The following is an 18,103-nucleotide window of genomic DNA, read 5'->3' as shown; positions in this document are numbered from 1 at the left end:
GTTGCCAGTGGGCATCTAGCTTTGTCACGCAATTTATATATTTTCTTCGTCAGTAGACAATACACTTTCAAATGTACCAAACTTTCAAGAGCTTAACAGGCATGAATATTTGATATATTTTAATAACAATGTTATAGAGAACTTGCTTATTTCCGGATACCTTAAACAGCCTTTTTGTTTTTGGTTAAACGTCATTTTCAACAGTATCTAACCTTTGTTCCTGGATTCTGTATCAGTATTAACTTGTTCTCTGAAGCTAATTGACTCCATATAGTTCAGACGTGGACTTTGCTGTAAACATCTAGGACAGAAATTACTAAATCGTCAATATGTAATCAAGTGTTAGGTTTTAGAGCCCGGAAACAACAGCAACAACAACAACAAAAAGCAACAGAAATTTAAACCTTAAAACCTTGAAACAAAAAAACATGTGCCAAAATATAACTAAGGTGCCTTTGACAATGACTCTTGAGTCACTAACCACTTACTAAACAGGAATTGCCTCTAGTGGTATTAAATTATTCTATAATGTCTGAAAGCTGTAGCTGATATACTTTGTGATTTAGCTCTGAACCCAGAAATGAAAAAGAAATCAGAGATTAAGTCTGATCTCTGTGACTTTGACCTTTGAACAACTGACCCTATAACCAATAGCGACCTTCCTCTTGTAATACTTAGTTATTGTGTCAACAAAGATTTCTGAAACAATTTGTACTTTCCACGTCACTGTACAATTTTTTGAACGGCCACATAAAGGCGTAGATTTGCATTTCTATATCATATTTAAGTTGATATATAAAATTCAAGTTAATGTGTGAGGGTGGGAGGGGCAGAATGTGGCAGTAGGTTGAGATAGGGGCAGATATGTAAAGAAGGGATATTAAGTCACAAGAAACAAGAAGTGAATATTTGGATACGGACTTTAATGTGTTAGTCATCACATCGCAACCAGTTCATATCTAATGTCAATATCTTTGACGGCTTTTTATTTACGCTCCTGAAACTGAAGAAGGACCGGTCAATATGGCGAAACTGAAGTCAGTACCTTAAACGGTTTTTACTTTATGCTCTGGACACATTACATGACACAAAACTTCAACGTTGAGCTCACGTGTGACCTTACTCTTTGACCTACCCACTAAGAGCTACCTATATTCCAAGTTTTAAGACAATGCTTTGAATAGTGTTTAAGTTATGATCCGGACACAAATGTGACCTTTGAATTAAATTTGTTGACTTTACAATCGCCAATTATCTAAATAAACAGCACGTCCGAATTTCTATCATATAACGAGCGCATATGAGATGAAGACTGTATTTTACAGTACAATGTAAAATGTCCAATTTTCAGAAGGTCGGGTTTCAGATATTTACACTGCTTTTGTTAAACGTGGTGCTAACTTATAAAAACAAACCCAATTTCATTCTTCCTAACTAATATTCACAAAAAAAAGAACTTCTAATTTGCAATGTGTCCATTGTACAATACATTGTCCGTCTGGATAAACATCCAAATATTAAAGATTTCCAATTTGACATTAATTTTCAAAAACTGTCTGCTACAAAGACGGTATTTTAAGCATTTATGATTTTCATATGCCATAACTACACTATCTGGATACTTTTCATCGATGTTCTCTGTAATGAGCGTAAGGTCTTTCACCCGAAAACTATCCAGACCATAAAATATAGTAAAAAAGCCAATAGGAACTTACAAACATGCATGTGGATGCAATTTATCAAAAGATATCCCATTGGATTGTTTTAAAATAAGAATTTGATACATAAAAATACATATTTAGAACAAATTAACTATTGAAAATGCAAAATGCTTTGTTTACGGCCAGTAAACCCGTATTTCCTGGATATTGCACCAGTACAGACTTGTTCTCTGCAAGTAACGGACATCCTCCTAATACGATTTAGACGAAGATATATATTTTAATTCTCATTGTCTCGGACAGCAAGCACTTGGCGCCGGGAATCGAACTTGCGACCTAGCATGTACTTCACGTGCAAAGCCAAATGGGCGGCCATATAAAATATGATCACGTAACAATATGACCTACACAACAAACATGCACAACATACACAATAAATAATAAAAACTAGATGTTACATTAACTCATAGCATGTTTTTGTCTGGAAAAGAAACATATATAACCAGACTGATGCATGTTTCAGGTGAACTTAATTGCCTTTTGAATTCAAAAAATGTTTCTTTTTTGTAAACATGAATACAATGAACTCGAGAATTTCAAAAGTGAAATCAAAATTGCATGTAAATAAAGCTTTTCTTATAAGGCATACAGACACTAAATAGAAAAATGGCGCGTAAAAAAAATGTTAGTCGCATAATAGTCCTCGGTTGTTTTTTTTTGCTCTGTAGAGCTAATTTCCTTATTTTCTTTGCAATATTTTCGGTAAAATCACATCACAGATCTATGCTTGACATGTAGGTAGCATTTTGATAATGAAATAACAACATGACAACAATTTTCATGGAAACTTAGACTATACACCACCAGTATAATTTGGGGTCTTTTTTTTTTAGCTGATTTTGCAGTTTGTATGTTTGACTGAAATTATTTTTCTTGCATTAAACATGACCCTACTTTTCTTTTGATTTTATTTATAATTAGCACTAACAATATTCTTCAAGAAAATGTAAGTTACAGACATTTAAAATGGGTCCTGATGTGTGTTGTGGCCATTGGAAAAAGGTCAATTTTATATAGAATAAAGGTAGCAGTTGGTAGTTTCCAGCCACAGATTCGAATTTGCCAGGGTCAAAATCTGTCATTAGAGATAAAACCTTGAAGTGAAGGCTGTTTTGATGTTTGAAATATTTGTTGATGTGAGTTTGTGATTAACAAGTTTAAGAATGGTATGTTGCAGAAATTCTGGCAGATGCGAATGTAAGCTTGATGGCATCATTTTCATATAACTGCTTGAAATGCATATATACCACTATCAGCATTGAGCGTCTCGTGAACTGTCAAATGTCATATAGGCCTCACACAGTTGAAAATAGTGAAAAAAGTAATCGGTTGACAGGTATTTTTGTCCAGCTGTGCAAGTAATACTTGAAACTGAGTACAGAATGCAAGTGGCCATTTGGCTCTATCATTTCCCCTAACATTTTAAGGCCAGTTGGAGATATGGCTAATTTGGGCTGAAATGTCATGTATTTTCGCGGGCTGAAATTATCTTTCAGGTGGCTTGTGGATTTAAAAATCTATGCTTTGTATGAAGTTTACTATGTATTTTATTTCTTCTTCAAGAAAGATGTAAAACCGGTATCTTTTTATTTTCAGGTCTGCATCTCGTAAGATATCGGAAGCCGTCTGACTTGGCCACATCGCTCGGAAGTCCGAAGTACTAGAAAAAACCGCCATCTGCTACCAAAGAACAACAACTATTTAGTGTGTTATAACCTATAAACGTTTCAGTAACGGTAACAGGGAATTACCCATACGTGATAATCGGTATAACAATATAGATCTGAGATGTTAACAACTTTAACATAATAATATCTGTATGACCCCGAGAATTAAAAAAAATAATATTAAAAAAGACCATAAAACATCATACAAGACTTTACACTGATCATTCACAATATAAGTACAAAGAATGAAATAAAGCATAATTTTATTAATACTTCAACATTTTAAAATCACTCCGTAAGATAATCTGACAAATAAAGGAATCAGGGGAGCTGCAGACAAATCCCGTACTTGACGAGATTCAAACCTGCGACGTCTGATCTCTACCACTACGGCTAAAAGTCTTATTTTCATTATCTTTCTAACTTTCTAATGCATGACCTATATTTGATATTCTTAACCTAACTTTCGATTTTTCCTTTCTTCACCAGACAGAAAGATACAAGAGCTAATATAAAACACACAAACATGGCGGTGCTCAAAATTAAGAGCGAATAGATGAACCACATTTGTGAAATCTTATCCATAAGGTATCCGACTAATATTGGTATCACCATAGTTCCAATGCACATGAAAACAAAGAATATACTCGTCATTTTACCTGTAAGAGTTCTAATGTTTTGAGATAGCCACGAGAAAACTAAACTAAAAATGACAGACATCCCGTAGCCAATAACACCCACAGATACCCAAACCAGAAATGTTTTACCAAACATCACAGCGAGAAAAAATAGTACAGCGCCCAAAGTTAAAATTGAGGAAAATATAAGAATCATTATAGAAATATTAACAAATTTTACAAGTATTATTCCAGATAAACGTCCAGTTGCAAAAGCAATCCAAAAAGCAGACGAGGCAGTGGATCCCTTAGCTTTACTCCACTCTATTTCTGATATGACGAAAGTCATAAGAAACCCTATAAAACAGTGCTCACTTACAACATAAAACAGAATTGCCAATGCTAAAAGTACAGTAAACATTACTTTCATTTTCTTGCTCAGGAAATGTCGTTTTGGGCATGTACCTATATTTGTTTTTCTTCCAGGGGACTCATTTAGCGAGTTCCTATAAACATTACCATAAACGAAGCTAACGAGTAAATATAAGCAAGCCGACATGAAGCAAACAAGAGACGTTATACTATACGGCACGTAAACACGAGTTTTTCCGTATTCGATCGTAGCGGTTTTGACACCCAGTCCTGTATGCGTAGTGATATCCCCAACATTCGCTGTTGGTGCAATCATCTCCAGATCTAGCATTGCCTCAGCAGAGGAGTTTGGAAGTACCGAGGTATATCGGTTGCCAACGATAATTCTTTCGGCTAAAAATGGCTCTGCAATTAAAGGCGACACCATTGCTCCGACACTAAAGGCAAATTGCACGGCTTGCATGTAAGGTCCAGCATCTTGTTTCCAGACAACAGCCATGTCAGCTATCGCTGCTGTATACAAAAAATGACCAAACTGATTATATTTTTCTGACTGTACGTAAACTCATTTAGACATCGGGTACTAAACAGCTTAATACAGCGTTTTTATTTCACCATTTTTAAATAAATTATTATCAAATGAGTTATCCTACTTTTGTTTCTTTTTATATTTGTTTGTTGTGTCGTATATTCCGTCATAAGCTATTAAAATGTTTCTAAATATTTCTCTTCTTTTCTAATAAACTTAAAGTTTTCGCCTCGAATAAAGCTAATCTGTCTTTCATGTTTTGGGTTGAATATCCGTCTCAGTGTTAATATAATCTTACACAGAGTTTCAAAAATCAGTCGTTCCTTAATGCAAAAAGCAAAACAGTTTCTTCGCCCCATCAATTTTCTGAAAGCTTTGATTGTTTGGTAAGAGACAGTTGCCGTCTTAAAGTAGACAATATTTGATAAAGTTGATTATCAGATTTACAGTAAGCTTATCTTCGTTTTTATCTAACGGAGACCTTTGCCTTCTTATTGTGCATACACAATACTGACTGTTTGACACACAATACAGTAGTTAGTGCAAAGACACAGTTTAATTGCAATAAAGGTGCATACTGGAAATCAAACCTGTTTCAACTGCAGAACCGAAAATCCCATGACAAGCGTGCACAACAAGCATTGCAGCAAGGTGGTAGCACCAAGGAGTAATAGCAGCCACAACACCCATAGCAAGGACAGTTGAGATGAAAACGGCAAGTTTGTTGAAGCGGTCGTAGGCAAAACCTCCACAAACTGAACCAAACAGTCCTCTGTACAGCAAAGAAAGGAAATGTAATTGAAGCTGGGTGTCACCCTCTTTATTATTGCTCTAAACACTTAAAGTTAAACTGTATGAGACTTTCAAATTAATTAAATGATAAAACAACTACATTGTTGGAAGTTCAAAATACATATATCTGGGCCAGTAAAGATGATAACATCTATTTTCCTAGCCTTATGGCAAAAACTTCAGTTAACATTTTGCATAAGTCTGTAAGTTATGCAAATAATACTTAATAAGACAGATATGAAGTGATGGAGAAAAAAACCCATTGATTTCCCTTGAACAAATCAAACCATACATTATTACACTGTATTTACCCCAGTGATTTTGCGGTGAATATCCAGGATGTAGTTGAAAGATCTTCATTTATGATAAGCCTCAAATCTGGTAAAGTAGGTCCAATCAGAGCATTTCTCCAACCCTGCAATTAAAATGTGGAAAAATGCATTCACAGTGTTATCAAATTTTGCATAAGGACCAAAATAAATTCTGATAATCTAACGCTCCAAAATTAGGCACTTCTCTTTTAAAACAGGTATTCAAATTACCAACTATCATTACCTACATTCCGATAGCCCGAAGGCCAAAAAATCCAAATGTCCAGTTAAACAATAAGCGCGTAATACTCGTTTAAATAAGGCTGTCACCAAAATCATCTAACTCAATCGGCTTTCAGTTAAGGTGTCTTACCAGTCCAAAAATAGTGAACCAGACACAAGCTGTGTGAAAAAGTCGATGCCTATATGCCACGTCTGGAGCCTTTCTACCGAGCAATTTTCCACCCTTATTATCACCTCTTCCGTATTCAATTTTGATATCGGAAACATCTTCTGAGCATGTTAAAACTTTGTCCTCTGTTGCATCATTGTAATCCATCATAGGTTACTTAATCTCCGTAATTAAAGAAATCATAGTGTATCCGTTAAAAGAAGGCTGATTTCGAATGTTTCATATCACAAATATTAAGGACAATTACGCACTTTTAAAGGCAAAAGCACGTTATAAGAAAAAAATGTCACCCTGTCACAATTATTCATTTATTAAACTGTATTTGGAGTGCACCTCACTATCAGATAAAGTACAATGACTTTATCTGATTTCTTTAAGTAGAGAGATAAGGCAGAGAACTGAACAGACCCATTTGATGGACAAAGGAGAATTGTGAAGAAATCTGAAGAAATCTTAAATATAATGCATTCTGCAGCTTCTTGGCCCTTGTATTACGTTTCTTTAGTAAAGTATATTAAAAAAAATGTTTGAAAATGTTAATGAAAGGTGTGAAACAGTGCGAAAAAAGCAACATGGACAATAGTACGGTTTTGAGTGTTTGTTAAAGCTTAACATTCCATTATTGCGGCTTTTAACTGTAGCTTTAATTGCTGTACGCTTGTATTTTGTAATATTTATGGCATGATAGGCTTTTAGGCTTAAATGATTTGCAGTAAAATTGTCTTGTCTACAGATACTAATATCAAAACCAGAATAATTTTACAAAACATCACGGCGAGTAAAAGTAACACAGCGCCGAAAGTTTTGATTTAGAAAATATAACTTTCATCGTAGAAATTTAACAAATTTGATAATGAGGATTCGGACAAATGCCCAGTTGCAAAAGTAATCCAAAAAGCAGAACAGGAAGTGGATCTCCATGCATTAATCTACATCTTGCCCGGTTGAAAGTCATATAAAACCCTTCAATAGTGTTCACTCGCACAGCAACGCTTAAACTATTGTAAAACTGAACTTTCATTTTTTTTAGCTCAGGAAAGGAAGTTTTGGAGATATCCTGATCAGAGAACTCATTCAGAGATGCCACTTAGACATTGCCATTGAACAAATGAATAAATACAAACAAGACGATATGAAACAAGCAAGTGATCAGATGCTATAAGAAACGTAAATACGATTTTTTCTTATTAGGCTAAAATGGTTTTGAAACCCAAACCTGACTGCAATACTGAGTATCATGTGTATGTGTAATCAATTTGTGATTCTTTCGGCTATAACGGTTTGGCTTTCTAGTGGGCGTGAAGGGTGTTGGACGTTTCATAACCTCCCATGAAACATCCCATGAACAGATTTAGTCAACACGAATCTGCTGTTATTTTGCTTGGTTGCATAATATATATAGCGCCCTTTTCACGTTAAACACGTTCAAAGGCGTTTTACATATGCTTACAAAGGATATTCTTACACTTTTCATTGCATAAAAGGTCAAACTTGTTTTTTTTCAATACGACTGCCATCTCAGCGGAAGAATAAAATGATACAATAATAAAAATAATCAAGTATTTTATCTGAACTTAAAATACAGCTAACCATGTGATTCTTTTTTAATTTTCTCCAAAATTCTAGATTGTGGATGTAGGACCATGGTAGTAAAATATTATGAAGTGTTGTTTGAAGTTGACAGATTCTTTCATTTTCATTTTAAACAACACCCTCACCCCCCCCCCCCCCCACTCTTCTTTATAATTGTTCACTATCACTGTACTAAGTACAGATAGTACTTACCCAAGAAGGTCGAAGGGGAACAATTCTGAATCAACCAATAAACTGGTAAACAACTGATCGGGCAGACAAAATATGACGTACATTTGTTTTAAACTCTTTTCCGGCACTAACAGAAATTTAAACCATGCATCCTAACAGAATTCTACTAAAACTCTTTGTATATATTTGTAATGTTACATGTACATAATGTTTGAAAACCCTTGAAACTTTTATGCACTCACCCTCTACTGGCGGAACGGGGTGGCAAATAGTGATAGGATCATCCGTCTGTCTCATTGGTTTCAAGTTAATAACTAAACAATGCTTTGACACAAAAACCTCAAACTTAGTAGGCCAGTTGGTCGTGACAGGCACAATTCAATTCAATTCAATTCAAATATTTTATAAAGTCTCATTCACATTACATGTACATTACAATTTACAATTATCGAAATATCACAAGAACATGTATGTGACCAATCATAAATGATTTAAATGAGACTATACATATGGCAGTTTGTACATTATGACAATAAAACAATACTATACCATAAAAACCTTATCATCATTAAAACCAATGATATACCATAAAATCACATCAAAGAATCTTAAAACGTTTCTATGACTGTTTAAAAAAACACTATTAGTTAGTGTTTGACTTTGGATTAGAGCCCTGCCAATAAAAACTTTATAAAACCCTAACAAAAAAGAATTCTAAGTTAAAAAGGGGCATAACCCATGTCAGAATTCAAGTCTAAGCTATGGGAATTGTTTGTACTAGTGTAGGCACATGATCCGTATTGATTTTGAGGTCAGTTGTCTATCGGTCAAAGTCGCAGTAGTCTTCGGCCGAAAATCGGTTTTGGGTCGATAACTGAAGAATGCTTTGGCTTACAGTCGTCATAGCCGTAATAGTAGATTGACCCTTATGTTTTTCGGGGCAGTAGTTTAAAACATATTTCATGTAAAAAAAAAAATACTGTTTAGTTGGTCATTTTTAAATATCGAATATTCCTTGCATATTTAGTAATTTGGTGCAATTAGCAATCAGTTCACACTGAAAAGAAAACCTGCAAAGCCGAATTTGATTTTTAAGTACCATCTCTACACTATGACACCGCAATAAAAAACATATTAGTTGTTTCAACGGTATAGACGTAGGAGCAGGAGTGGGGACGCAGTGGGGGCGGGGGGGTGTGTGGGGGGGCGATTCTGAGAGTGGGGGCAGCATATTGCCCCCGCCCTACCCCTAACTTTGAGTTTGCTCCCACGCCACTGAACGGTTCAGCCGAAAATCCAAAGGTGTAATATTACAATAAGATCGTGCAAGATATTTATGGAACCATCTTTTATGACGAGAATATTTTATCAGTGCAAATATACTATGTCAGACTCATTCAGTGCCACATCTTTTGCCTTCCTGCACAGGGGATCGAACGTGTTTGGGTACGTTGACATTATAAGCGAGAGCAAAAGGTTAGTTGACACAAAATGGCCGATATAGGCAAAAGTGAAAGTAGGTAAGTATTGGGTTTTATGTTGCCCTTTGTGCATAATAAACCTGTTTATTTTTCATGGACCACTGTTCCAGTAAAGAGGTCGCGACGAGAACAGCATTTTAGTATTTAGTCGTGCGCTAGTTGTTTCCCTTCGTATTTTGAACGCTATTTGTAATGAAAAAAGCGTGAACTTCGTTTTTGGATTTGCCACGTTTGTATGGCCATTTCAATCCTCGTCAGCAATGGAACAACATAGACTTTCACTGAATTTATCCCACCCGCCCATGCCCATATTTGTGAATATTGTTTATAACTTTATTGTGAATCAGAAGTCTTTGCTGCTGCTGTTCATCTATTTTTCAGGTTCCTGCATAATAGATCTGTTTCAGAACATAGAATACGCCATAAGGGAACATGACAATAGCAGAAAGTGGTATGCCCACAAACAACACACAGCTATGCAGTGACTGGTCAATAATTTGGTCATGTAATAAAATTTACGATCATTCTTTGAGAGGATGTATCAATAAAGTTTACGATCATTCTTTGAGAGAATGTATCAATAAAGTTTTCGATCATTCTTTGAGAGGATGTATCAAAATAATGACATGGATTATGTGAGATTATTGCTATGAGAACTACTTTAGAAATGAAATAGAATACACATACGTTCAGGCACTTTAGTGCTAGTGCTGTTAGTAAATGTTGTTCGTAAATGTTATGTTGAACATCAGAAACTCAAACTGACATATTTATATATATGTTAACGTTATTAATTGTCGCGGCTTTATAACGTTTTCATTGAATATTGATTCTAATTTGAAATGCACGATGGGAGTAAAAGAGTACCAAGGCCATATGCATTAATTTTAAAGTAATAGTATTACTCGGAAGTAATATTTTAATTCAGAATGGTATCAAGTAAATCGAATAAGTGTTCTGTGTAGTGAAGGAAATAGCCTATTAGCCTTGGTTAAGGGTACGCCACTTTGAAAAGCTGTCGACCACCGACCATGGTTAATATTTGTTCGACGAAAATGCCATGAGCCTAATCAGCGTTGGCAGAAGTATTGTCATAGTTTGTCGGCGTATAGGTCTTAATTGTGGGTCTGCACTTGTGTTTTAATGAATGCTTACGATCTCTCGGTCGAAACTGGCTAGAAGCCACTAAATAATTCGGTCGGGGACTGAGGGCCAAGGCATTTGTAGAATACTGTTTAAATATGAGTTCATTATAACTAGTCGGGTGTGCTGCCTAAGTCGCTGTCTCATTGCCTGACGTCGAAGTTGCACCTCAATTTGTGTCATTAGATGACGTCATAGGTTAAAGGCAGTAGGATTTGGTAGTCTGGCGACTCGACATGATTTCAGTTTTTCAGTTACTTCACTCAATGGCTGGTCTGCTATAGACATCTGGGTCGCATGTTTTACTCGCCCCCACTATACGTGAATTTTCATTTGATTGTACATGCCTTCGTTTCACAGTGCGGACCTATCTTCGGGACCTTAGTTGCATAAATGGTCGGTGTCATGAGTAAAGTGTACCAATATTATTTGTATATCTCTGTCCCCTGCATCTTTCCATCATACGGTGCATTTAATTATGACGAACACTGTTATTTCAAATTAATTCATAAAACTTTTATATAAAGTGTATATAAAATGCACTTACATTTACTTTGGTGTTCTTCTGCTCCCACAAGTTTGCAAAGTTAAGCATGGCAACTATACGGAATAGTTACAGAAAAATGATAGTCATAGAGTATTGATTTATATTTTTAGCATGCTTGAATTCGTTCCGTTTTTCAGTATTTCGAGGAATAGTCTGAGCATTTCAATGTGTTATACATTGGCTACGGAAACACGTTTCCTCCTGTCCTAGTCCAAATCGGGGAGGGGGTTTTTCGTGGGCGGCTCGTATTCCGTTTGAGAAATATACAATCGAATTTGTTCAACGTGACAAAATGTAGCGGCTTTAACTGTATTATTTAATATACAGATTCGATTGCGGCATGCATATTTATAGGTTATTAGCTTTGTATCGGGAAATATGCACGAGTTCTTCAGCGGAAATATTGCGCGCCTTTAGGAGCGCAATATTCTTCCGCTGAAGAACGAGTGCATATTTTCCGATGCAAAGTTTTATTACATACACATCTACACGTATAAATATAATGTAAATATCATAAATTTGTTCAATAGCCTGAATGGGATTGACAATACTGAACAAAATAGATAAAAATAGTGCAACAACACACATTGAATTACGTCACGCACCCGATATGAAATTCAGGCGTCAGTGTATGGAAAAATATTGACGTTTCCGGTACCAGTGTAACCTAACGGGGAATAGAAACGAGTATGTAATAATAATTGATATGACGGCATCTCGTAAAGCATTTGTACATATTTGAATAACATTTACATTTTGATGCCGCATGTTTGCTTTTCTATTATCAGAATGTAAAATTGTTGATTACTGGTTTCTGTGATAAGAAAGATACTTTTGGTATCTAGTAACTTTATGTACAGTCAGTATTTTCACACTTATGCAGCCATCGCTGGGGATAATTGTTCTTTCAATTGATTCAAATTTTATCTAATTTATTTAATGTATTTTGTTTGTACCTTTGCAGTGTCGCTGGGGCAAATGAAATTAGGTTATTTTCAATATACATCTTTAACTGTTTGTATAGTATGTGCATTTTAAACATTATCTCACCTTGCCAGTTGCCATGAGAAATCTTTAAATAAAGTCACGGCCTTTTCCCACTAAATTGTGTTGTAGTTTTCATTTATACTGATAATTTAGTTGAAGTGGATATGACAGACGTTTATGGTCGGACGCTAACTCATCGGCCAACGAAATGATGATATTATCAGTCATTAATAAATTTATTCTTGTTTTCTTTTAAAATGGCTGATGATTTTGCGTCTTGCTAATGGCTGCTGTCATTCCCTGTTATATACAGTCCATTGATAAAATAAACATTTTACCTATTCTATCTCAAGTCAGCTAATTTAAAGAATAAAGTCGTCCGTACATCGTGTGACGACTATATTGGAGAGTATGTTACAAGTTATAACAATGCGCGATGAAGCGTGTTAAAAAAGTTATTGAATGCATAAGTTGTTGTGTTTGCAAACAACACGTGGACACGCCATCTGAAATCATGAAATATTACCAACAACAACAACACACAACAACAAATACTTTTATTGCACATCATCACGAAATAACAAAAATACCATTTAATGACGCATAGATATTATAATTTAGTAAATAAATGTTACAAACAAGCTATATGGCAAAATGAATGACACTTACTTGTGGATTATATCAAGAAAACGCATTCATAAAGTGTAAGTACGTTTTTAGGTTACATGACATAACTGTACGCATAAAATATGGTTTGTTGAGGCAGATAAATTGTGAATAAGCTGTAGGAATAACTAGCAACTTATTTCCATTTCATTACATATCTGGTAATATCGATTAACGTTTTAAATACTGATGCAGAATTTATAAAACAATAAACAACTAAATTTTATATCTAGCTCCCGTACTTCTCAAGAAAAAGCTTAATTTAATACAAATATATGATAAAAAAGACATGGTGTCTGAACTTATTCGTCTTTTACTGACGTGCAGAGAAACGGAAGTACAGAAACCAGGAACACTGGTTAGGTTATCAGCCCACCAAACTGTTGCATATATTTATATTATTAGGTTATTTAACATTGTTCTGTACAATACGGAGATATATTTCGACGAGTACTCAGCTGAGAAAACCATATTGGACGAGCCGCTAGGCGAGTTCAATATGGTTTTCTCAGCTGGGTACAAGTCCAAATATATCTCGTATTGTACAGTGCAATGTTAAATAACCTTTTTATTCTATATCTATTTTATCTTACCAAAATAATAGTTTAAATTAAAAATGTTTCACTGAATATTATATTCCTGCCTTTTCTAGTTTTTCCCAGCTTGGTATGAGTGCAAATATGTATTATACAGAACAATGTTAGACCTTAAATAACCTTTTTATTCTATATCTATTTCACTTCATACGTAATATACATAATTCATTGAATGTTGTTTTTTTTCTGCGTATCATCATTAAAAAAGTATATGGTGCAACCTCCCTACAACAGCCATTTGGCGATTTGGGTGGTAATAATACTTGGCTGAGATATTATGCCCACAAACATTGTCAGCAAGTTTGGTGAAGATCGGATGAAAACTGTTCGACTTAAAAGAGCGGACAAGGCTAAATTCCCCGTTTTTCGAGTAATTCAAGGACTATAATCAAAAAGTGCCTGGTACAATTTGACTGGTTATCGAAATTGGCCGAGATGTAATGCCCACAAACATTGTCAGCAAGTTTGGTGAAGATCCGATGAAAACTGAATTATAGAGCAGACATGTTTTGGATGCTGACCGCCCGTCCGTTGCCATTCATAATCTTCTCCATTTTGTTTCTTAACCGTTAAATAAAAACGGCTGAGGTAGCTTCAGACAGTCAGGGCTAATACCAATTTCTAGGTTTCGTCCGGAACGGCTTCTTTAAGCGACTTTTCAAATTTACCGACATCTGATGATCCTTTTTACTGTATTTTTAAGTTTTTGATTATTTATGAACGTTTAATATTTAAATCAGATAGCATTGTTATCCCTTGAATCGTTTTTGTGTGTGGTAAACAACAAAAAACTCAAATTAAATCCAGATTTCAAGACGCATAATCAAACTCTGTACATAGAACGCGCCTACTTCATCCGATTTACATTCGGATCATTTTCACGCGTTTCGGGCTTTATCGTATGTTTAACATGGGACTGTTAAACCGTCCTAATACAGAAAATACAGGATTTTTTTGTACGCGCTAGCGTCCAAATACAGGATTTTTGTACGCACGTGCATCCAAATACCGTAATATATTGTACGTTCACGTGTTGCAAATGAACGTTCCCGATTGGATAGATGAAATAGATATAGAATAAAATTATATACTAATCGGACTGCAATCATATCTATTCTTTATATTTTATGTCCACACACTCTGCGGGCTTTTCAAACTGAAATGATATTGTTTTTGGTTGTGTGCATTTTGGAATTTTAATTTATATGATTACTCGCTTACCTTAATATTGATAATGCAAATGGTCATAATTGTTGGTTAATTTAATGTACTTAATTATTATATATTATAATTCGTATGTAATTTTAAAGCCTTAATCGTTTTGTCATTTGTATTTGGGTTGTTGATTTGGAAATATTATTATCTGCTTTTAAAGGTATACTACACTCAAATTACATATCGTGGGCTTAGTGCAAAACTATTGTAACTGTATATGAATAAAGAACTGACTGCCCTCGATATCTGAAATTATGAAAAATCACTACATATTGTTTATGTAGTTTATATGTATTAACGGCGTTATGAAATAAGTTTAAAATAGTTGACACTCTAAAATCTATATAGCAAAACAAAGGATAAGTGTGCACTCACACTAAAAAAGTGACATTTTTTAACAAATACCATTTCTGCATTACATTTACTTATATAGCTTGTCTTTTTATATTAAATATTTTTTTTACCGAGTTGAATAAAATGCGAGACTCTGCCGAATATTCAACAAGTTTTAAAAATTCAAAGCGGAAAGTCACATATGTAATATTCTTTTTATCACATGCAGTCATATGTTAGTTTTCCTGCCGAAAAAAGTGTTTTCTTTTGCTATTTAAAACAAGTTAATTTGACCAACGTTTCATATACTTTAAACGACGTCGACGTGAAAAGTTTATTACATAAGTGTATTATCAATTTTTATGCACCCACTACCCTCGAAGAAGGAGGGGTATATTGTTTTGCAGATGTCTGCTGGTTGGTCGGTATGCCGGTCCGTATGTACACAAATCGGTTTCTGGATGATTTCTTAAGAACGCTTGATCATAGGATCATGAAAGTTGATAGGAAGATTGGTCAAGACCAGCAGATGAATCTTATTGATTTTGAGATTAGTAGGTCAAAGATCAAAGTCACAGTGGCCCGGAACAGTTAAACGGTTTCTGCATGATAACTTAAGAACGCTTGGGCATAGATCATGAAAGTTGATAGGTAGGTTGTTCATGACCAGCAAATGACCTCTATTTATTTTGAGGTTAGTAGGTCAAAGGTCAAGGTCACAGTGACCTAGAACAGTTAAACGGTTTCCCGATGATAACCCAAGAACGCTTGGGCCTACGATCATGAAAGTTGATAGGTATGTTGTGCATGACCAGCAGATGACCTCTATTGATTTTGAGGACAATAGGTAAAAGGTCAAGGTCACAGTAACCCGGAACAGTGAAACAGTTTCCAGATGATAACTTTAAACGCTTGGGTCTAGGATCAGGACATTTAATAGGGAGGTTGAACATGACCAGCAAATAACACCTATTAATTTTTAGGGCAGTAGGTCAAAGGTCAAGGTCATAGTCACCGGGAACAGTTAAACCGTTTCCGGACGATAACTTGAGAACGCTTGGGTTTAGGATGATGAAATTTAATAGAGAGGTTGAATTTTACCGGCAGATGGCACCTGTTGATTTTTAGGTCAGTAGGTCACATGTCGAGGTCACATTGACCCAGAACAGTATTTTTTGCAAAATAACTAGAGAATGCTTTAGTTTAAGACAAAATTTTATATGGAGGTCACTTATGACTTGTAAATGAGCCATAGTTATTGATTTTCGGTCAGTTTGCCAAATACCGGTATTCTCAATATGAAAAATAACCCAGTAGTGCCAAATATATGTATACAATTAATCTAAAACTAACCATTTTGAGCGTACATTTAGTTTAACCAACTTTTTTTGTATTCGTACACCAAATTTTTTGCCGATGCGGTTGCTTAATGCATCTATGACTAATAAAACAATGTCACACGCTTCCAGTTAAGTATTACATGATGTAAAATATAAAAAGCAAAGATTACCTGACCAAAATAGATCCAAATTGATGTGTTTTTTGATAAACATTTCGAAGCGAAAGTTGTAAATTTACACTGAATAACTTTTTATATACGACATAGTTCTTCATAGTTTAAAAAAAAACGGCATTACACAGCTGAAACATTTGTCCATTCAATGCACAGTTTAAATAACCGCAATAATGTTGAAATAATATAATTTAAAAATAAATACTGACCTTGTATCTTGTTTACGTGCCTATACCCGCCATTTTGTGTCAACTAACCGTTTGCTATCGCTTAAAATGTCAACGTTCCCAAACACGCTCGACCCCCTGCTTCAACTTGTTTCTCTTATTGTTATTTCTAACAATATTTGTACCGAAAGGTTCTCCCGAGTGTGTTTAAAATCTGTCTTCTTCTCAACATCCGCCATAAAAATCATTTCGTACGATTAAGGTATTAGATACCTAATTGTGTACCTCCTTTTGAAGAGTATTCAATTCCTACTATAAACCTACTGTTGACTTAAAGTTTTCAAAGGGGGGGGGGGGGGGGGGGGGGGGGGGGGGGGGGGTATAGGTTCAAGCTCCTCTGGGACCAATTATTTTTCTTATATTCTATTTTTTTCTAGTAAGTTTATACTTTTTTCAAGAGACTTATTATTGATTTATTGTATAAAATTAGAAATTGTTAATTTGATCAACAATTTCATGCTGTTCAAAATGAATTTACCTCTGAAACAGAAGGGGACAGAGCTAGACATCTTTAAAAATACTAAGTTACATGCGGTAAAAGTTCTCTATTTTGCCTACATATTGTGGAAGAAATGTAGGTAGGTTTTACTTCTGCCCCCGAGCTTATCTTAGAATGAAGTGACAAAATTGTAAACAGTCCTACAGGACTCGACCTTAATTTTTCAATGTTGGAGGTAGAATTCTGTCTCATTAAATCCTTTTACTTGAGGCACCCTAGAAAAAAATTGATACTGACAGTTTTAGTTTGGGTTTCAGTGTATATGCAAATCTCGTTAGCTGTTATTTACATTTGTTTTTATTCGAGTCGGTTTCGTTTCGGTTTCGGTGTACGTGAGAACTTTCACTGACCTGTAAGGCATGCCGCCACAGACTTTTGAACTTTTACATGAATACATCTGAACCTGCCCATATAATCATTCTCAGGAAATGAAAACTCAACTGAGTAGTCTCTAACAACTTGTACAACTATACTGATGTTTTGCAAACGGGGAGTGAAAATTGTTTTCATCATATAGTTTGACCTTTAATCGGATGTTTTCTTTAGTACATGCTTGAATATACAGCTTAACGTGTCACGATTGTTTATGATTTTTTTTTCTGTATCAAATAAGTATGATTATTAATCATTTTTTAACCGGTTTCCGATCTTAAGAACGCAGGAAACGGACATCCGGCTACTATCTACTAACACAACAGTATTGCTCGTCTT

General features: G+C 35.0%; 1 protein-coding gene across 1 annotated transcript; it reads right to left on the bottom strand.

The window, feature by feature from the left end:
• Positions 1-3,361: 3,361 nt before the first annotated feature.
• LOC123532493 (sodium-dependent glucose transporter 1A-like) lies at positions 3,362-6,932 on the bottom strand. The gene is made up of 4 exons (XM_045313947.2): positions 6,383-6,932; positions 6,010-6,113; positions 5,497-5,678; positions 3,362-4,890 (listed from the first exon to the last, which is right to left on the bottom strand). Exons 1-4 carry the CDS (start codon positions 6,569-6,571, stop codon positions 3,848-3,850), a joined length of 1,518 nt encoding a protein of 505 aa, XP_045169882.2. The 5' UTR covers positions 6,572-6,932; the 3' UTR covers positions 3,362-3,847.
• Between the last annotated feature and the right edge of the window lie 11,171 nt (positions 6,933-18,103).

The sequence above is a fragment of the Mercenaria mercenaria genome, chromosome 11 (genome assembly GCF_021730395.1).
Source record: "Mercenaria mercenaria strain notata chromosome 11, MADL_Memer_1, whole genome shotgun sequence".
Taxonomy (NCBI): domain Eukaryota; kingdom Metazoa; phylum Mollusca; class Bivalvia; order Venerida; family Veneridae; genus Mercenaria; species Mercenaria mercenaria.
Note: the sequence above shows the minus strand (reverse complement) of the source record. Positions and strands in the feature narration are given on the sequence as shown.